Genomic DNA, 21,787 nt, shown 5'->3' with positions numbered 1-21,787 from the left:
CTCCTCACAGATTATCAATTCGTCCCCACTGGAATCCACCATCTCAGCTCCCTGTGTACTTTGTGGAGGCAATTGCTGCTGGTCAATGTCTCCACGGAGGAATTGATTATAATTCATTTTAATGAACATCATCTTCTCCACATTTTCTGGAAGTAACCTCGTACGCCGATTGCTGACAAGGTGAGCGGCGGCACTAAACACTCTTTCGGAGTACACACTTGTGGGAGGGCAACTTAGGTAGAATAAAGCCAGTTTGTGCAAGGGCCTCCAAATTGCCTCTTTTTCCTGCCAGTATAAGTACGGACTGTGTGACGTGCCTACTTGGATGCGGTCACTCATATAATCCTCCACCATTCTTTCAATGGGGAGAGAATCATATGCAGTGACAGTAGACGACATGTCCGTAATCGTTGACAGGTCCTTCAGTCCGGACCAGATGTCAGCATCAGCAGTCGCTCCAGACTGCCCTGCATCACCGCCAGCGGGTGGGCTCGGAATTCTGAGCCTTTTCCTCGCACCCCCAGTTGCGGGAGAATGTGAAGGAGGAGATGTTGACAGGTCGCGTTCCGCTTGACTTGACAATTTTCTCACCAGCAGGTCTTTGAACCCCAGCAGACTTGTGTCTGCCGGAAAGAGAGATCCAAGGTAGGTTTTAAATCTAGGATCGAGCACGGTGGCCAAAATGTAGTGCTCTGATTTCAACAGATTGACCACCCGTGAATCCTTGTTAAGCGAATTAAGGGCTCCATCCACAAGTCCCACATGCCTAGTGGAATCGCTCCGTGTTAGCTCCTCCTTCAATGTCTCCAGCTTCTTCTGCAAAAGCCTGATGAGGGGAATGACCTGACTCAGGCTGGCAGTGTCTGAACTGACTTCACGTGTGGCAAGTTCAAAGGGCAGCAGAACCTTGCACAACGTTGAAATCATTCTCCACTGCGCTTGAGACAGGTGCATTCCACCTCCTATATCGTGCTGAATTGTATAGGCTTGAATGGCCTTTTGCTGCTCCTCCAACCTCTGAAGCATATATAGGGTTGAATTCCACCTCGTTACCACTTCTTGCTTCAGATGATGGCAGGGCAGGTTCAGGCGTTTTTGGTGTTGCTCCAGTCTTCTGTACGTGGTGCCTGTACGCCGAAAGTGTCCCGCAATTCTTCTGGCCACCGACAGCATCTCTTGCACGCCCCTGTCGTTTTTAAAAAAATTCTGCACCACCAAATTCAAGGTATGTGCAAAACATGGGACGTGCTGGAATTTGCCCAGATTTAATGCGCACACAATATTGCTGGCGTTGTCCGATGCCACAAATCCACAGGAGAGTCCAATTGGGGTAAGCCATTCCGCGATGATCTTCCTCAGTTGCCGTAAGAGGTTTTCAGCTGTGTGCGTATTCTGGAAACCGGTGATACAAAGCGTAGCCTGCCTAGGAAAGAGTTGGCGTTTGCGAGATGCTGCTACTGGTGCCGCCGCTGCTGTTCTTGCGGCGGGAGTCCATACATCTACCCAGTGGGCTGTCACAGTCATATAGTCCTGACCCTGCCCTGCTCCACTTGTCCACATGTCCGTGGTTAAGTGGACATTGGGTACAGCTGCATTTTTTAGGACACTGGTGACTCTTTTTCTGAGGTCTGTGTACATTTTCGGTATCGCCTGCCTAGAGAAATGGAACCTAGATGGTATTTGGTACCGGGGACACAGTACCTCCAACAAGTCTCTAGTTGGCTCTGCAGTAATGATGGATACCGGAACCACGTTTCTCACCACCCAGGATGCCAAGGCCTCAGTTATCCGCTTTGCAGCAGGATGACTGCTGTGATATTTCATCTTCCTCGCAAAGGACTGTTGGACAGTTAATTGCTTGGTGGAAGTAGTAAAAGTGGGCTTACGAGTACGACTTCCCCTCTGGGATGACCATCGACTCCCAGCAGCAACAACAGCAGCGCCAGCAGCAGTAGGCGTTACACGCAAGGATGCATCGGAGGAATCCCAGGCAGGAGAGGACTCGTCAGAATTGCCAGTGACATGGCCTGCAGGACTATTGGCATTCCTGGGGAAGGAGGAAATTGACACTGAGGGAGTTGGTGGGGTGGTTTGCGTGAGCTTGGTTACAAGAGGAAGGGATTTACTGGTCAGTGGACTGCTTCCGCTGTCGCCCAAAGTTTTTGAACTTGTCACTGACTTATTATGAATGCGCTGCAGGTGACGTATAAGGGAGGATGTTCCGAGGTGGTTAACGTCCTTACCCCTACTTATTACAGCTTGACAAAGGCAACACACGGCTTGACAAATGTTGTCCGCATTTCTGTTGAAATACTTCCACACCGAAGAGCTGATTTTTTTGGTATTTTCACCAGGCATGTCAACGGCCATATTCCTCCCACGGACAACAGGTGTCTCCCCGGGTGCCTGACTTAAACAAACCACCTCACCATCAGAATCCTCCTTGTCAATTTCCTCCCCAGCGCCAGCAACACCCATATCCTCCTCATCCTGGTGTACTTCAACACTGACATCTTCAATCTGACTATCAGGAACTGGACTGCGGGTGCTCCTTCCAGCACTTGCAGGGGGCGTGCAAATGGTGGAAGGCGCATGCTCTTCACGTCCAGTGTTGGGAAGGTCAGGCATCGCAACCGACACAATTGGATTCTCCTTGTGGATTTGGGATTTCGAAGAACGCACAGTTCTTTGCGGTGCTTTTGCCAGCTTGAGTCTTTTCATTTTTCTAGCAAGAGGCTGAGTGCTTCCATCCTCATGTGAAGCTGAACCACTAGCCATGAACATAGGCCAGGGCCTCAGCCGTTCCTTGCCACTCCGTGTGGTAAATGGCATATTGGCAAGTTTACGCTTCTCCTCCGACAATTTTATTTTAGATTTTGGAGTCCTTTTTTTACTGATATTTGGTGTTTTGGATTTTACATGCTCTGTACTATGACATTGGGCATCGGCCTTGGCAGACGACGTTGCTGGCATTTCATCGTCTCGGCCATGACTAGTGGCAGCAGCTTCAGCACGAGGTGGAAGTGGATCTTGATCTTTCCCTAATTTTGGAACCTCAACATTTTTGTTCTCCATATTTTAATAGGCACAACTAAAAGGCACCTCAGGTAAACAATGGAGATGGATGGATACTAGTATACTTATGGATGGACGAGCGACTGCCGACACAGAGGTAGCTACAGCCGTGGACTACCGTACTGTGTCTGCTGCTAATATAGACTGGATGATAATGAGATGAAATCAATATATATATATATAATATCACACTAGTACTGCAGCCGGACAGGTAGATATATTTATTATGTAATGACTGATGACGGACCTGCTGGACACTGTCAGCTCAGCAGCACCGCAGACTGCTACAGTAAGCTACTATAGTAGTATGTATAAAGAAGAAAGAAAACAAAAAAAACCACGGGTAGGTGGTATACAATTATGGATGGACCAGCGACTGCCGACACAGAGGTAGCTACAGCCGTGGACTACCGTACTGTGTCTGCTGCTAATATAGACTGGATGATAATGAGATGAAATCAATATATATATATATATAATATCACACTAGTACTGCAGCCGGACAGGTAGATATATTTATTATGTAATGACTGATGACGGACCTGCTGGACACTGTCAGCTCAGCAGCACCGCAGACTGCTACAGTAAGCTACTATAGTAGTATGTATAAAGAAGAAAGAAAAAAAAAACCACGGGTAGGTGGTATACAATTATGGATGGACCAGCGACTGCCGACACAGAGGTAGCTACAGCCGTGGACTACCGTACTGTGTCTGCTGCTAATATAGACTGGATGATAATGAGATGAAATCAATATATATATATATAATATCACTAGTACTGCAGCCGGACAGGTATATAATATATATTTATTATGTAATGACTGATGACGGACCTGCTGGACACTGTCAGCTCAGCAGCACCGCAGACTGCTACAGTAAGCTACTATAGTAGTATGTATAAAGAAGAAAGAAAAAAGAAAAAAACACGGGTAGGTGGTATACAATTATGGATGGACCAGCGACTGCCGACACAGAGGTAGCTACAGCCGTGGACTACCGTACTGTGTCTGCTGCTAATATAGACTGGATGATAATGAGATGAAATCAATATATATATATATAATATCACTAGTACTGCAGCCGGACAGGTATATAATATATATTTATTATGTAATGACTGATGACGGACCTGCTGGACACTGTCAGCTCAGCAGCACCGCAGACTGCTACAGTAAGCTACTATAGTAGTATGTATAAAGAAGAAGAAAGAAAAAAAAAAAACGGGTAGGTGGTATACAATATTATATATATATTATATACAATTATATATATATATTATATATATTAAACTGGTGGTGATTATTAAACTGGTGGTCAGGTCACTGGTCACACTATCAGCAACTTGCAAGTAGTACTCCTAAGCAGACAATCACAATATATATTATACTGGTGGTCAGTGTGGTCACAATGGCAGTGTGGCACTCTGGCAGCAAGTCCTGCTCTCAGACTCTAACTGCTCCCCACTGTCAGTGTCTCCCCCACAAGTCAGATATACATTATACAGTCACACTATCTATCACTTCAGCAAGTAGTAGTACTCCTCCTAAAGTACTCCTCCTAATGCTCCCCAAAATTACTACTGTGTCTCTCTCTACTCTAGTCTCACTCTCTTCTCTATAAACGGAGAGGACGCCAGCCACGTCCTCTCCCTATGAATCTCAATGCACGTGTGAAAATGGCGGCGACGCGCGGCTCCTTATATAGAATCCGAGTCTCGCGATAGAATCCGAGCCTCGCGAGAATCCGACAGCGGGATGATGACGTTCGGGCGCGCTCGGGTTAACCGAGCAAGGCGGGAAGATCCGAGTCGCTCGGCCCCGTGTAAAAAAAACTGAAGTTCGGGCGGGTTCGGATTCCGAGGAACCGAACCCGCTCATCTCTAGTGACTGCTCCCTAGTGAGTTCATAGACCGCGTATTCAGCAATGTGACTGCTCCCTAGTGAGTTCATAGACCGCGTATTCAGCGACGTGACTGGCTCCTAGTGAGTTCATAGACCGCGTATTCAGCGATGTGACTGCTCCCTAGTGAGTTCATAGACCGCGTATTCAGCGACGTGACTGCTCCCTAGTGAGTTGATAGACCGCGTATTCAGCGAAGTGACTGGCTCCTAGTGAGTTCACAGACCGCGTATTCAGCGACGTGACTGCTCCCTAGTGAGTTCATAGACCGCGTATTCAGCGACGTGACTGCTCCCTAGTGAGTTCATAGACCGCGTATTCAGCGATGTGACTGGCTCCTAGTGAGTTGATAGGCCGCACATTCAGCAATGTGACTGCTCCCTAGTGAGTTCATAGACCGCGTATTCAGCGACGTGACTGGCTCCTAGTGAGTTCATAGACCGCGTATTCAGCGACGTGACTGCTCCCTAGTGAGTTCATAGACCGCGTATTCAGCGACGTGACTGCTCCCTAGTGAGTTCATAGACCGCGTATTCATCGATGTGACTGCTCCCTAGTGAGTTCATAGACCGCGTATTCAGCGATGTGACTGGCTCCTAGTGAGTTGATAGGCCGCACATTCAACGATGTGATTGGTTCCTAGTGAGTTGATAGGCCGCACATTCAACGATGTGACTGCTTCCTAGTGAGTTGATAGGCCGCACATTCAGCAATGTGACTGCTTCCTAGTGAGTTGATAGGCCGCACATTCAGCAATGTGACTGGCTCCTAGTGAGTTGATAGGCCGCACATTCAACGATGTGATTGGTTCCTAGTGAGTTGATAGACCGCACATTCAACGATGTGACTGCTTCCTAGTGAGTTGATAGGCCGCACATTCAGCAATGTGATTGGCTCCTAGTGAGTTGATAGGCCGCACATTCAGGGATGTGACTTGCTCCTAGTGAGTTGATAGGCCTCGTATTCAGCGATGTGACTGCTCCCTAGTGAGTTCATAGACCGCGTATTCAGCGATGTGACTGGCTCCTAGTGAGTTGATAGGCAGCACATTCAGCGATGTGATTGGTTCCTAGTGAGTTGATAGGCCGCACATTCAACGATGTGATTGGTTCCTAGTGAGTTGATAGGCCGCACATTCAACGATGTGACTGCTTCCTAGTGAGTTGATAGGCCGCACATTCAGCGATGTGACTGGCTCCTAGTGAGTTGATAGGCCGCACATTCAACGATGTGACTTGCTCCTAGTGAGTTGATAGACCGCACATTCAGCAATGTGACTGGCTCCTAGTGAGTTGATAGGCCGCACATTCAGCGATGTGACTGGCTCCTAGTGAGTTGATAGGCCGCACATTCAACGATGTGATTGGTTCCTAGTGAGTTGATAGGCCGCACATTCAACGATGTGACTGCTTCCTAGTGAGTTGATAGGCCGCACATTCAGCAATGTGATTGGCTCCTAGTGAGTTGATAGGCCGCACATTCAACAATGTGACTTGCTCCTAGTGAGTTGATAGGCCGCACATTCAGGGATGTGACTTGCTCCTTGTGAGTTGATAGGCCGCACATTCAGCGATGTGACTGGCTCCTAGTGAGTTGATAGACCGCACATTCAGCGATGTGACTGGCTCCTAGTGAGTTGATAGGCCGCACATTCAGCGATGTGACTGGCTTCTAGTGAGTTGATAGGCCGCACATTCAGCGATGTGACTGGCTCCTAGTGAGTTGATAGGCCGCACATTCAGCGATGTGACTGGCTCCTAGTGAGTTTATAGGCCGCACATTCAGCGATGTGACTGGCTCCTAGTGAGTTGATAGGCCGCACATTCAGCGATGTGACTGGCTCCTAGTGAGTTGATAGGCCGCACATTCAGCGATGTGACTGGCTCCTAGTGAGTTGATAGGCCGCACATTCAGCGATGTGACTGGCTCCTAGTGAGTTTATAGGTCGCACATTCAGCGATGTGACTGGCTCCTAGTGAGTTGATAGGCCGCACATTCAGCGATGTGACTGGCTCCTAGTGAGTTGATAGGCCGCACATTCAGCAATGTGACTGGCTCCTAGTGAGTTGATAGGCCGCACATTTAGCAATGTGACTGGCTCCTAGTGAGTTGATAGGCCGCACATTCAGCAATGTGACTGGCTCCTAGTGAGTTGATAGGCCGCACATTCAGCAATGTGACTGGCTCCTAGTGAGTTGATAGGCCGCACATTCAGCGATGTGACTGGCTCCTAGTGAGTTGATAGGCAGCACATTCAGCGATGTGACTGGCTCCTAGTGAGTTGATAGGCCGCACATTCAGCGATGTGACTGGCTCCTAGTGAGTTTATAGGTCGCACATTCAGCGATGTGACTGGCTCCTAGTGAGTTGATAGGCCGCACATTCAGCGATGTGACTGGCTCCTAGTGAGTTGATAGGCCGCACATTCAGCGATGTGACTGGCTCCTAGTGAGTTGATAGGCCGCACATTCAGGAATGTGACTGGCTCCTAGTGAGTTGATAGGCCGCACATTCAGCAATGTGACTGGCTCCTAGTGAGTTGATAGGCCGCACATTCAGCAATGTGATTGGCTCCTAGTGAGTTGATAGGCTGCACATTCAGCGATGTGACTGGCTCCTAGTGAGTTGATAGGCCGCACATTCAGCGATGTGACTGGCTCCTAGTGAGTTGATAGGCCGCGTATTCAGTGATGTGATTGGTTCCTAGTCAGGCTGATTTCTCATGAACCCAAAGGCATATGGAAATTGTGCTTTGATTTTTTTTTAAAATAGATATCAGTTCCAGTATGGGAGATATCAGTTCCTGCATGTAGACAACAAGCACTCCTAAGTGACATTGTGGGAAGTACCTTACACATCTATGAGAATGCACTAAATCACCGGATAATCAATTTCAGCCCATGTCGTAATGCTACTTTTAGTACGTATTGACTAAACCATCAGTCATGTGGGTGTGTTCTGTCATAGATCACATCCCTTTCATGCTAACACGCAGCGTCTGTCACACCCCGGCTCTGACCATGGAGGATAAATTTATATCGGAAGTGCCCTTGTGGCAGAAGGTCATGAGTAACGGCTGGAAGGAACATGCTGCTGCGGCTTCACTGTACACTATGGGGGTCATTCCGAGTTGTTCGCTCGCTAGCAGTTTTTAGCAGCCGTGTAAACGCTAAGCCGCCTCACACTGGGAGTTTATTTTAGCTTAGCAGAAGTACGAATGAAAGGATCGCAGAGCGGCGGCCAATTTTTTTTGTGCAGTTTCAGAGTAGCTCAATACCTACTCAGCGCTTGCGATGACTTCAAACTGTTCAGTTCCTGTTTTGACGTCACAAACACACCCTGCATTCGCCCAGTCACGCCTGCATTATTCCTGCCACGCCTGCATTTTTTCGAACACTCCCTGAAAACGGTCAGTTGACACCCAGAAACGCCCACTTCATGTCAATCACTCTGCGGCCAGCAGTGCGACTAAAAAGCTTTGTTAGACCTTGTGTGAAACTACATCGTTCGTTGTAATAGTACGTTGTGCGTGCGCATTGCGCCGCATACGCATGCGCAGAAGTGCCTTTTTTTGCCTCATCGCTGCACAGCGAACGAATGCAGCTAGCGATCAATTCGGAATGACCACCTATGTTCCATATAAGTGCTCTCTACAATATTTATACAGATGATGGATGTGAGCATACATATACACCTGCCTCCTGCAGCCTGAGAGCAGTCCGGAAATATGGAGACCTTCCAGACCATTAAGGGTCAGGGATCCCACCAGTCACGTGGCCTGCATTGTATGGTGGATTGTACACCTCTAGCTACTGCACCTGCAGTAAACAAAAACAGTATATTATGCAAACCCAACAGAGAGCCTAGAAAATAACAGAGCAGACACAGCAAGGCACAGTACAACTGTCATCAGGGGAGATGTACCAAGCCTTGGAGAGAGATAAAGTACTAACGTCTGTCATTTCTCACACAGCATGTTATATGACAGATGCTGATTGGCTGGTACTTTATCCACTGGTGTCACTAGGGGGTTGCCGTCAAAATGCTGGCTCCTCCTCAGTGACCTAGAGTCGGGTGCTGCACTGTTACATTATCACACAGCATCTGTCAGTGCAGGGGGAGTCTCTAGGGGGCAGGCCAACATCTGTGGGAACGCCGCCAGAGTGATGGAAAGGGGGGGATCACAAGGTCATGCCCTGCTCACAATGCCACGCCCTTTTTCAGTCACGCGCACCTTTAGGGGGATATTTGGCGCGCTGGATGTTACCGACTTCAGTGATGCCGCTGACTTTATCTCTCTCCACTTTAACTCTCTCCAAGGTTTAAACCATCTTCTCCACAATGAGTACGCACTCCCAAGTCCACTGTTACAAAGCAAATGCATATGCACCACAGTTGGCAGAACCCCATTAAGAGGAATGAGGAGCGAGTGCATTTTGCATGGCCGTCCCCTGCAGAGCCATTGCAGACACCTTTCCCCATGAGAGGATTAAAGCCCTATGATACCTGCTGAGCTCCTCTACCCCTTCTTACTGTACATCATGGAGATACTTACTGTGTGAAATTGACTGTTTTCAGGGATCTTCCACAAAATGCCTTTGGTCAATATACCCCATTGAGACTTAAAATTGTGTTACATTTATAGTAAGGTTTGTGTAGTTCTTTATTTCAAGCAGTGCCGTAACTAGCTATGGGCGAGAGGGGCAATGCTCTGTGAGGCGGAAAAATCTCTACATGCACCCGCCGGGTGGAGAGAACTGCTAGTATGATGGGTGCTGTGATCGCCTCTACATCTCCCTTATCCCCAGAGCCGGATTGGCCATAGGATTCACAGGGAAGATTCCCGGTGGGCCGACGCACCCGTGGGGCCTGTTTTATTTAAGGACATGTGGTCCTTTTTATAGACATAATGAATAAGATGCAAAATAATTTGCATATATGAAAATTACTTTTGCCACTTAGCCTGTGATTGCAGATGATCTAGTGTATGCTCTGTCTGCCTGCTTGGCTGACAGATAAGAATGAGTGAATAGTGATTGGGATACGGTTGGTGTAATAAGCAAGAAAATATATCTTTCTAAAGAATGATATAGTTTCCTAAATTCTGAAGGTGTATCATATAATGTGCTCATAACATTTATTTTTCATTTTTTTTTAACTTCCCCCTTGATGCTGGACATGCCCACTATCTGGAAAGTCTTGGGGGGAGGGCGCTGCTGCCATGGCCCATGGCTAGACCTTACACCTCTGCTGCTGCCCATGTGGGGCCAATAGTACAAATTTTTCCAGGGCCGCTTTTTGTTCCCAATCCGTCCCTGCTTATCCCCCTTATCCATCCTCCTCCTCCATCCCCAACCCGGCTGCGCCGTCGCTGCTCCGCTCACCAGCGTTGCTATTGTGGAGGACTGGAGGAGTCACCCGGCAGCAGCTGATCTTGAGGTGATGTGGCTGAAGTGCTGGACATGCTGTTCAGCAATCCCTTCTCCCCTCAGCTGCACTACTCAACGCCGTGCGTGACGTCATCATGCATGCCCAGGACAGCCAGGAAGCCTCTTCCTCATAGCCAGCCAGCGTTCGGAGCTGGGAGCTGCAGCCGCAGAAGAGCCGGGGAAGACATGGAGCAGGGACCCTACATCAGCGCCTGTCAGCACTGGACTCATCCATCCAGGAGTCGGACTTACACCAGCGCACACCACCACCACAGGTTAGGGACAGATAGCGACTTATTAAAGCCCTCCTTCCACCCCCCGGTGGGCCTCTCACCTGCTCCCTTCATAGCTCTCCCCTTCATAGCTCACCTCTATCCCAAGCCCTCCAACCGCGTTCCTCTCACTCGCTCTCTCCCTAGTCCTCCCCCAGCGTTCCTCTCACTCGCTCTCTCCCTAATCCTCCCCCTGCGTTCCTCTCACCTGCTCTCTCCCTAATCCTCCCCCTGCGTTCCTCTCACCTGCTCTCTCCCTAATCCTTCCCCCGCATTCCTCTCACTCGCTCTCTCCCTAGTCCGCCCCCAGCATTCCTCTCACTCGCTCTCTCCCTAATCCTCCCCCTGCGTTCCTCTCACCTGCTCTATCCCTAATCCTTCCCCCGCGTTCCTCTCACTCGCTCTCTCCCTAGTCCGCCCCCAGCGTTCCTCTCACCTGCTCTCTCCCTAATCCTCCCCCCGCGTTCCTCTCACCTGCTCTCTCCCTAATCCTTCCCCCGCGTTCCTCTCACTCGCTCTCTCCCTAGTCCTCCCCCCAGCGTTCCTCTCACTCGCTCTCTCCCTAGTCCGCCCCCAGCGTTCCTCTCACTCGCTCTCTCCCTAATCCTCCCCCTGCGTTCCTCTCACTCGCTCTCTCCCTAATCCTCCCCCAGCGTTCCTCTCACCTGCTCTCTCCCTAATCCTCCCCCTGCGTTCCTCTCACCTGCTCTCTCCCTAATCCTTCCCCCGCGTTCCTCTCACTCGCTCTCTCCCTAGTCCGCCCCCAGCGTTCCTCTCACCTGCTCTCTCCCTAATCCTCCCCCCGCGTTCCTCTCACCTGCTCTCTCCCTAATCCTTCCCCCGCGTTCCTCTCACTCGCTCTCTCCCTAGTCCGCCCCCAGCGTTCCTCTCACTCGCTCTCTCCCTAATCCTTCCCCCGCGTTCCTCTCACCTGCTCTCTCCCTAGTCCTTCCCCCGCGTTCCTCTCACCTGCTCTCTCCCTAGTCCTTCCCCCGCGTTCCTCTCACCTGCTCTCTCCCTAATCCTTCCCCCGCATTCCTCTCACTCGCTCTCTCCCTAGTCCGCCCCCAGCGTTCCTCTCACTCGCTCTCTCCCTAATCCTCCCCCTGCGTTCCTCTCACCTGCTCTCTCCCTAGTCCTTCCCCCGCGTTCCACTCACCTGCTCTCTCCCTAATCCTTCCCCCGCATTCCTCTCACTCGCTCTCTCCCTAATCCTCCCCCTGCGTTCCTCTCACCTGCTCTCTCCCTAATCCTCCCCCCGCGTTCCTCTCACCTGCTCTCTCCCTAATCCTTCCCCCGCGTTCCTCTCACTCACTCTCTCCCTAGTCCGCCCCCAGCGTTCCTCTCACTCGCTCTCTCCCTAATCCTCCCCCTGCGTTCCTCTCACCTGCTCTCTCCCTAGTCCTTCCCCCGCGTTCCTCTCACTCGCTCTCTCCCTAGTCCTTCCCCCGCGTTCCTCTCACCTGCTCTCTCCCTAATCCTTCCCCCGCATTCCTCTCACTCGCTCTCTCCCTAGTCCGCCCCCAGCATTCCTCTCACTCGCTCTCTCCCTAATCCTCCCCCTGCGTTCCTCTCACCTGCTCTCTCCCTAGTCCTTCCCCCGCGTTCCACTCACTCGCTCTCTCCCTAATCCTTCCCCCGCGTTCCTCTCACTCGCTCTCTCCCTAGTCCGCCCCCAGCATTCCTCTCACTCGCTCTCTCCCTAATCCTCCCCCTGCGTTCCTCTCACCTGCTCTCTCCCTAGTCCTTCCCCCGCGTTCCACTCACTCGCTCTCTCCCTAATCCTTCCCCCGCGTTCCTCTCACTCGCTCTCTCCCTAATCCTTCCCCCGCGTTCCTCTCACTCGCTCTCTCCCTAGTCCGCCCCCAGCGTTCCTCTCACTCGCTCTCTCCCTAATCCTCCCCCTGCGTTCCTCTCACCTGCTCTCTCCCTAGTCCTTCCCCCGCGTTCCTCTCACCTGCTCTCTCCCTAATCCTTCCCCCGCGTTCCTCTCACTCGCTCTCTCCCTAATCCTCCCCCCCGCATTCCTCTCACCTGCTCTCTCCCTAATCCTCCCCCTGCGTTCCTCTCACCTGCTCTCTCCCTAATCCTCCCCCCGCATTCCTCTCACCTGCTCTCTCCCTAATCCTCCCCCCGCGTTCCTCTCACCTGCTCTCTCCCTAATCCTCCCCCCACGTTCCTCTCACCTGCTCTCTCCCTAATCCTCCCCCCATGTTCCTCTCACTCTCTCCCTAATCCTCCCTCGCGTTCCTCTCACCTGCTCTCTCCCTAACCCTCGTTCCACATTCCTCTCACCTGCTCTAACCCTGCCATATGTGTAAGGGGCAATCTGCCTGCCTAATGTGTAAAAAGGGGGACTCTGCTTCTGTAATGTGTAAAAAAGGGGGACTGCCTGCCTAATGTGTAAAAAAAAGGGACTCTGACTGCTGTAATGTGTAAAAGGTGACTCTACCTGTTGTTATGTGTAAAAGGGGGCTCTGCCTGCCGTAATGTGTCAAAGGGAGCTCTGTGGCCACGCCTCTTTCACATGAAGCCACGCCGATGCCATACCTCCCAACAGGAGGGTCAAAATGCTCTGCTCCTGGACTTCCCTCTTACAGTATGTTTGCCATCACCTGTGCTGAAACACCTTTCTTATCAATTAACCTGTTCAACACAGGTGCCGGCAATCATACATTAAGAGAAAAGTCCAGGACCAGAGCATTGTGTCCCTCCTGGAGAGGGTCGTGTTGGGAGGTACGCCGATGCTGTTTCTTGCACACAGCGCTAAAAATAAATGTCTAGTTACGGCACTGATTTCAAGTACGTGAATTTACTTTGCCAAAAGTGTGCACAGTGCTGTAATGTACTCTACTTATAATACTGAAGATTGGTCTGCAGTGTGCACATGCAAATAGTTATATACAAAGGCAAAGACACCAGCAACTGGCTGCAGAACACACATGCAATATCCCTGAAGCCTTACATCTTGTCATTGTTTCTGCTGTGTGTATAACGTTTAGTAAATGATACCAGCAACACTGCAAATGTTTATCCAGAGTTGTACGGAATTAGTCATTCTTACTTCCAGAGCACCAGCTGCTGGTGATATAAATGTCCCTCTGTGTTACTATCTGTATACAGTATCTATTCTCTTGTTACCTATTTAAGCCCCACATCTGTGCATTAATCTCAGTGGTATTCACATGTGATATAACACAGCGTGGTAGTGACATGACGTGTCCTGTCGCTAGGAGACGGTTCTCCCATGTTCTGATAGGGTGTCAGCGTGATTCACTTTACCAGGGAAGGCAGGCTGTAACCTTTGTATATTTTTAGCCTCCTTCAATATATGCACAGATACAATTACTGTCCTCAGAGAGACATACAAGGTGGCCTATATGACTTATAGATCTCTTGGAGCCAGCAACTCTCATTGTTATTACAATATAACGTTTTCTATAGTGTGGTGGAGTGAATGAGTAGTGTACAGTGATAGGGATTATGAATTGCATTTAATTAGGGATAAACCAGTGAGCGTTAATAATTATGCAAAATTATATTTGCGTTATTAAACAGTGCAGATATAAACAATTATTTCCTTGCCTAGCAGCAAGCTAGGTCCTTTAAATCCATTAACTTCTCATCCACCAGCTAAGCCTATCAAAGACACATCTATTGTCACCCTTACTAAGCCCCTCATCCTTGTAACACTTGTCCGCTGTAGTCTTGGTGCTGACATTCCAAGGAGTGCAGACAGTTACCATTTAACGGTAGTTGCACAAGTGCCAGGACAGTCTGGGGGTCTGTGTGTGCACGAGGCGGGATAATGTCATCCTCTGTTAGACCTGGTTACTGACAATAATGAAGGACAATACTGCTTAGGTTGTACATGTTCTATTCTTAATTTACATTTAATTGCTTCTACTGAGAGGGACACAGAACATTGGCCCTCATTCCGAGTTGTTCGCTCGTTGCCGAGTTTTGCTATATTGCGATTAGTCGCTTACTGCGCATGCGCAAGTTTCGCAGAGCGCATGCGCTTAGTTATTTTACACAAAAGTTAGGTATTTTACTCACGGCATAACGAGGATTTTTCATCGTTCTGGTGATCGGAGTGTGATTGACAGGAAGTGGGTGTTTCTGGGCGGAAACTGTCCGTTTTATGGGTGTGTGCGGAAAAACGCAGGCGTTTCTGGGAAAAACGCGGGAGTGTCTGGAGAAACGGGGGAGTGTCTGGGCGAACGCTCGGTGTGTTTGTGACGTCAAACCAGGAACGAAACTGACTGAATTGATCGCAATGGCTGAGTAAGTGTGGAGCTACTCAGAAACTGCAAAGAAATTTCTATTCGCAATTCTGCAAAGCTAAGATTCACTCCCAGTAGGCGGCTTAGCGTGTGCAGTGCTGCTAAAAGCAGTTAGCGAGCGAACAACTCGGAATGAGGGCCATAAGTGGGTGCGGTGTGGTTCTAATGGTGCACCGACATATATCATATTTAGGGGGAGATGCATCAAGCCATTGGAAAGCTATAAAGTGGAGAAGTTGTCGAAAGCAACCAATCCGCTGCTGTCATTTATCTAGCGTAGTCTATGAAATGACAGTTAGACGCTCATTGGTTGCTTTGGGCAGCTTCTCCACTTTATCTCTCGCTGAGGCTTGATACACCTCCCCCTTTAAAGAGGACCTGGCACAAGGATTATTTAAAAAGTAAAAGTCAAGGACTTAGTGACACTGGTCCACTTTAAACAAGCTAAATTGGCTTTAACTGGTGAAAGTTGTAGGGGTTATTTTACAGGTGGTGCTGTGTTACACCTCTTTAGGAAAGGCAAATACTGTACATAGTAGTTATATTATACAGAGTTAAATCAGTTTTATTCCCTGCTTCTACTCTGGTAACCCCCTCTCACTCACATCTCCAAGACGTCTCTCTGCTTCTTCTCTGGTAATCTCCTCTCACTCACGTCTCCAAGACGTCTCCCTGCCTCTTCTCTGGTAACCCCCTCTCACTCACATCTCCAAGACGTCTCCCTGCCTCTTCTCTGGTAACCCCCTCTCACTCACGTCTCCAAGACGTCTCCCTGCTTCTTCTCTGGTAACCCCCTCTCACTCACGTCTCCAAGACGTCTCCCTGCATCTTCTCTGGTAACCCCCTCTCACTCACGTCTCCAAGACGTCTCCCTGCTTCTTCTCTAGTAACCCCCTCTCACTCACGTCTCCAAGACGTCTCCCTGCATCTTCTCTGGTAACCCCCTCTCACTCACATCTCCAAGACGTCTCCCTGCATCTTCTCTGGTAACCCCCTCTCACTCACGTCTCCAAGACGTGTGCTTGCCTCTTCTCTGGTAACCCCCTCTCACTCACATCTCCAAGACATCTCCCTGCCTCTTCTCTGGTAACCCCCTCTCACTCACGTCTCCAAGATGTCTCCCTGCCTCTTCTCTGGTAACCTCCTCTCACTCACGTCTCCAAGACGTCTCCCTGCCTCAACCAATCAGACTCTCCCACAGCCTTCAAATTCTCTTTGAAAATCCATCTATAAATGAATGCTTACCCTACTCCCACCTATGCTACCCACACTAATGCACCATCATACCTATATTTGCTTTGCACAGATAATCTATGGAGTGACCAGAACTTTGAGGCTGATCCCGACCTTCCTCCAGGATGGAGGACAATCCACGATTCTTCCGGGACCTATTACTGGCATGTGCCAACAGGAACCACTCAATGGCAGCACCCAATGTACAATTCAGAAAAATCTCATAGTTTAAGCACCAGTCAGGAAAAGGTAGGATAACAAAACGTAGAACTGGTATATTAAATTCTTGTATTTTACCATAAACCATGTAGTATAGACATTTCAGGAGTGTGATTTCCAGTGGTTTTCCTTCCCCCAGTGGTTTTCCGTCCTCCATGCTCTTTCTATAGAGGTTTGTTTCCTTAAAGTTAACAATCCTCTGTGGGGGCAGCCATTTTGTGTGCTGGAGTAACATGCATGTGTAGGCTGGTATTCACTGGTATATCTATAATGGGTGCAGGGCAGGGATGGATTAAATCTTGTAAGGGACCTGGGGCAACTAAATTGTGTGGGCCTCCACCAATAAAATTGATGCTCTGTAGCCAGCCAGCAAGGGTGCAGACTGGTCCACATTAGGGCATGTTAGCAAAACTGTGGTGCCCTCAATGTATGCCGCACAGTTTCCCTCCAATATGCCCCACAGTACCTCCCAATATGTCCCACAGTGAATCCCCTATATGCCCCACAGTGCCCCCACCTCTAGTGCCCGTGAGTACTCTACTCACCTCTGTGGCTCTTCTTCAATACTTCTGGCTGTTTGTTCTGTATACGCACAATGCACACAGCCCAGAGCGGCTCCCTCATCAGTGTCACATGACGCGGATTACGAGTCTGGGGAGCCGCTATGCGCTGTATGCAATGTGCATAGAGAACAGAGAACACAGAGCCGCGGCAGCCCCCGCTGGGAACCTGTTCTCGGCAATCGCAGGGTCAGACCAACCCAGTGTGGTGACTGACCCTGTGGGCCCCCCACCCCCTTAATCCGGCCCTAGTGCAGGGTGTGCGGTGCACATGGGCCCCTGAGTCCCGCACTCCCTGCACCCATACAGTGTGTTTAACTCCCCAGAGTCCCACGCCCACACTGCACAAATCACCAGTAAAATGGCGCAGACACCATATGCCTGGAAGTATGCTCACTCATGTCCAGTACAGAAACCAGTGGGAAAAGAGCTCAGGCTCCATGTTTCCGGGGTATCCGGACTCCAGGTCGACAACAAAAAGGTCGACACACCTTAGGTCGACGCCAATTGGTCGACGCACCTTAGGTCGACATGGACAAAAGGTCGACATGGACAAAAGGTCGACATGAACAAGGTCGACATGGAAAAAGGTCGACATGAGTTTTTCACAATTTTTTTATTTTTTGGAACCTTTTCATACTTAACGATCCACGTGGACTACGATTGGAACGGTAATCTGTGCCGAGCGAAGCGGAGCGAAGGCACCATGCCCGAAGCGAACGCGGTGCACTAATTGGGGTTCCCGGTCACTCTACGAAGAACACGACACCAAAAAACCATAAAAAAACTCATGTCGACCTTTTTCCATGTCGACCTTGTTCCTGTCGACCTTTTGTCCATGTCGACCTAAGGTGTGTCGACCAATTGGCATCAACCTAAGGTGTGTCGACCTTTTCGTTGTCGACCTGGAGTCCCAGACCCGTTTCCGGAGACCTGCGCACGTGCAGTAGACTCACAGTGTCACAATGACATTAGGGGTAACGCCTGCTAATGGCACCTTTACTCGCCTCCCTCACAGCCCAATCATGACCCACAGTTGTGGATTTCTTGCATAGCCACACTTACGCCGCACAGGAACTCATCTGAATGACCCCTAGGAATGGCTGTGCTTGGGGAGTGAGGGTGGGGTTTTACCACCTAAGAAGGCCATGCTCTTTAACTACAGTCTGAGTGATGTGCTTTACTGCATGCAGCCATCATTATTTTCCGGGGTGCACTTCCATGCTTGCACAGCGCACCATACTGTTGTTCCGTTGTAGATAACTGCCTATATCTGTGACATTGCTTTAATACACTTATAATACTTTTCTCATGCTCAGAAAGTCCATAGGATTTCAGTCAATGATGTTTTTCCAGCTCAGCCATTTCCTGCAACAGCGTCTGCCTCTGACAGAAGGTGAGAAACACATCCTCATTTACACAGATACCCTGCCTACATCAGTGGTCAAGTAGAAATTTTTTCTTAATGGTACTGATAGTTAAAAATGGGTGTGGCCACGTGTCATGAAGGGGCGTGGTGACACAAAACTAGGGGAGTGGCTACATGACAATAGGGGCATGGACACATTAAGCCAAACACCGTAGTGCCCCTTACACATTAAGCCAAACACTGTAATGCCCATTACACATCATGCCACACCCCGTAATGCTTATTACACATTATGCCACACACCTTAATGCCCATTACACATCATGCCACACCCCGTAATGCTTCTTACACATTATGCCACACACCGTAATGCTTATTACACATTATGCCGCACCCTGTAATGCATATTACACGTTATGCCACACACCATAATGCTTATTACACATTATGCCACACCCCATAAAGCCCATTACACATTATGCCAGACACTGTAACACCCGTTACACATTATGCCACACACCGTAATGCCCGTTAAACATTATGCCACACACTGTAATGCCTTACAAATTGTACCATACATCGTAATGCCTATTATATATTATGCCACACACAGTTATGCCACTGGCACCATTTTATGACCCACACACGAAAATGCCCCTTATAAATTATGCCCCAGCTATGGGCTGGTGGTACTGAGTACCACCACCATATTTCTTAATGGTACTCTGTACCACCCCGTACCACCCTACTTTCAGCACTGGCCTACATGTATATTCATAATGTCCATATAATGCCTGTATTGCTGTAGTGCACTCTGCCTGGTACTGGGGAGACTGCAGGGGCGATATGGGTTTAACATTTCTTTTAATAACTTTTCAAGGCGACATGTTGGGCAATCCTGCATTGCAAGTACCTTACTGTTACATACCTTTGTTTATAGGTCTTCTCTTCCGTGGCACGATGAGGATTTATTTCTCAATATTAATGAACCAGGAAGTAAGGTAATAAAAGAAGTTGCTGCAATTTTTTTCTCCATGTGTTTGATATCAACAACTCTTAATAAATGTCATGCAATATTTCATGAGAGGTGCGCACTCCGGGATCCGCCTCCGTCTGTGCATCCGAGACTCCCAAATTCTCAGGTGCTGCTATGAAAAACGAGTAGCAATACCTGTCGCAGTAACATGTTAGCTTGTGTCAACAGGCAGTAAAACAATCAAACAGTAAAACTAGCAGTAAAAGCGAATAAAAGCAATGTAATGAGTTGCTGATTAGTGATAATGTTACAGCTCATTTCCGATCATTTCTGCACCTCTCTAAAAGCTGGTAAGGTGTCGTTTATGGCTGGAAAGCCTCCTTAGCCTAAATTTGCCCGGTCGCTTCCCTCCGGATACAGTACACCAAGTACGAAACGCGTTGGGTTTAACTAGCACCGTGGACTGAATACCCCCAATACTGACACCATCCGGCATCCCCTAGTTCCTGCCAAGAGTGGAGCACAGAAGAGACATCAGCAGGGGGAAGAGATCTCTGGCGCTACAGAAGATCTGGAGGGAAGGGACAGGGCAGGATTAGGGTAAGGAGCCATAAAGACCTGTTCCCGCACTCACCCAGCTTCTTAGAGACACAGAAAATATATTGGGAAAGAGCTATAGCATTATCGCTAATTTTATTGCTTTTACGCTCTCTTAATGCTGTTTTTATTGTTTTATTGCTTGTTGATGTAAACTAACATGTTATTGCTACGGCTACACACACATAGCGCTCATTATTCACCTTTAGCAGCAGCAAGTCTTGAGTACAATTCATGTCTCTCAGATGCAGCTGCCTCTCTCTCTGAAAGAAATAGACAAGTTTCAAGTCATTAGATGAATGTTGTGTACTCTATAAAGGGCAGACATTAGTCCGTTTCATTATTAGAATAATACACCGTCAAATACGTAAACTTGCGCAATGAGAGAGAAATTGCTCAGTGAATAGCGGTGCCCGCCGATCTGATAATCGCTCCGTTGGATCAGAGTGTTTATGGGATGGGGACTCACTATCTGATAGTGTGTAGCCAGCTTTAGAATAGTGTTAGATACTCACAGCTCAAAATAGTGTTAAGGTGTGTACACGCGGTGCGATATTACCTTGCGATTTTGACTATATAGTCAAAATCACAAGGAAAGTTACTGCAAATCGCAAGGTGTTAGCCACCTTGTGATACAGATGCAATACCGATGCGCAGCCCCGCGGAGCTGGTATCGCAAGGTCAGATAGACTGTGCAGGCAACTCAATTTTGACTGTCTAGTACTAAAGTATAGTCAAAATCACATATAGCCAATATCGCATAGTCCATGTCACATAGTCCATGTCGCATAGTCCATATCGCATAGTCCATATCACATAGTCCATGTCGCATAGTCCATGTCGCATAGTCCATGTCACATAGTCCATGTCACATAGTCCATGTCACATAGTCCATGTCGCATAGTCCATGTCGCATAGTCCATGTCGCATAGTCCATGTCGCATAGTCCATGTCGCATAGTCCATATTGAAGATAGCCAAAATCTCACCATGTGTATGCACCTTTAGATACATGTCAGTCCAACCAGCAAGATTGACAGCTCAGAAATCATGGGGCCTTTGTACACCCATTTTTCTAGGGGCCCCCATCCCCAGGTCTCCACAATGTCCTTCCAGCCAGCCCCACAATGTCTCTCCAGCTGCCTTCTGTCTCTTCAGACCTAGCCCCAACAACGTCCCCCCAGCGAGCCCAGCAGCGTAACTCCAACCAGCCGCAGTGTCCCTCCAACCATAGTCCCCACAGTGTAACTCCAGTCAGCCGCGTTGCGTCCCTCCAGCCCTGGCACTTACCTTCTTCTATGTTTTCTGCTGCCCGCCGTGGTTCCTCTGCTGTCTGTCAGCGGTGTAGCTCCTTATGGCGTCATACATGCTGCGCCTTTCCGCAATAAACCCCTAAAAAATTATTGCACCGGTGATGGCCGGGTGCAATAATGTTACAACGGGCCCCGTACCTGCCTGCACTCTGCTGAACATACAGCAGCGCAGGCCGCGGTGAGAGAGACCTTTGATTATCTGTGGGCCCTTCCGAGGCCCCTTAAAACAACTGGACCCGGTATTGATGTGCCCTTAGTCCCTCCACTGTCGCTGGGCCTGGGTGTGTACCCAGTATAAACCTAGCGCAGACACTAATGCTAGTGCCAACGTTTCCTCCATGTCAGCATCTTAACATTCAACATTCTGGTGTCGACATTAGTGAATGTCAACATCCTGACTGCGTAACCGCTAAATACAGCTACGACGATTAGCTCTAATGGCACACATGTACAAATTGTACCTGAAGAGCAACATTACAAAGAGCAAATACTTCCAAGTCTAAAGGGATTTATTTATCTACCAGGCAGAAATAACACTTTCTTTCTGAAGTATTTTTA

At 48.9% G+C, this 21,787-nt stretch overlaps 1 protein-coding gene across 1 annotated transcript in view; it reads left to right on the top strand.

Annotated features, from left to right (window-relative positions):
* APBB3 (amyloid beta precursor protein binding family B member 3) overlaps positions 1 to 21,787 on the top strand; it is an 84,726-nt gene that overhangs the window by 28,341 nt on the left and 34,598 nt on the right. The window contains exons 2-4 of the mRNA XM_063928769.1: positions 16,270 to 16,445; positions 18,295 to 18,371; positions 19,285 to 19,345. Coding sequence (XP_063784839.1) covers positions 16,270 to 16,445; positions 18,295 to 18,371; positions 19,285 to 19,345 — 314 coding nt within the window. The remainder of the gene's footprint in view (positions 1 to 16,269; positions 16,446 to 18,294; positions 18,372 to 19,284; positions 19,346 to 21,787) is intronic.

The sequence above is a fragment of the Pseudophryne corroboree genome, chromosome 6, assembly GCF_028390025.1.
Source record: "Pseudophryne corroboree isolate aPseCor3 chromosome 6, aPseCor3.hap2, whole genome shotgun sequence".
NCBI lineage: Eukaryota > Metazoa > Chordata > Amphibia > Anura > Myobatrachidae > Pseudophryne > Pseudophryne corroboree.
This window is presented reverse-complemented; position numbering and strand designations above follow the sequence as displayed.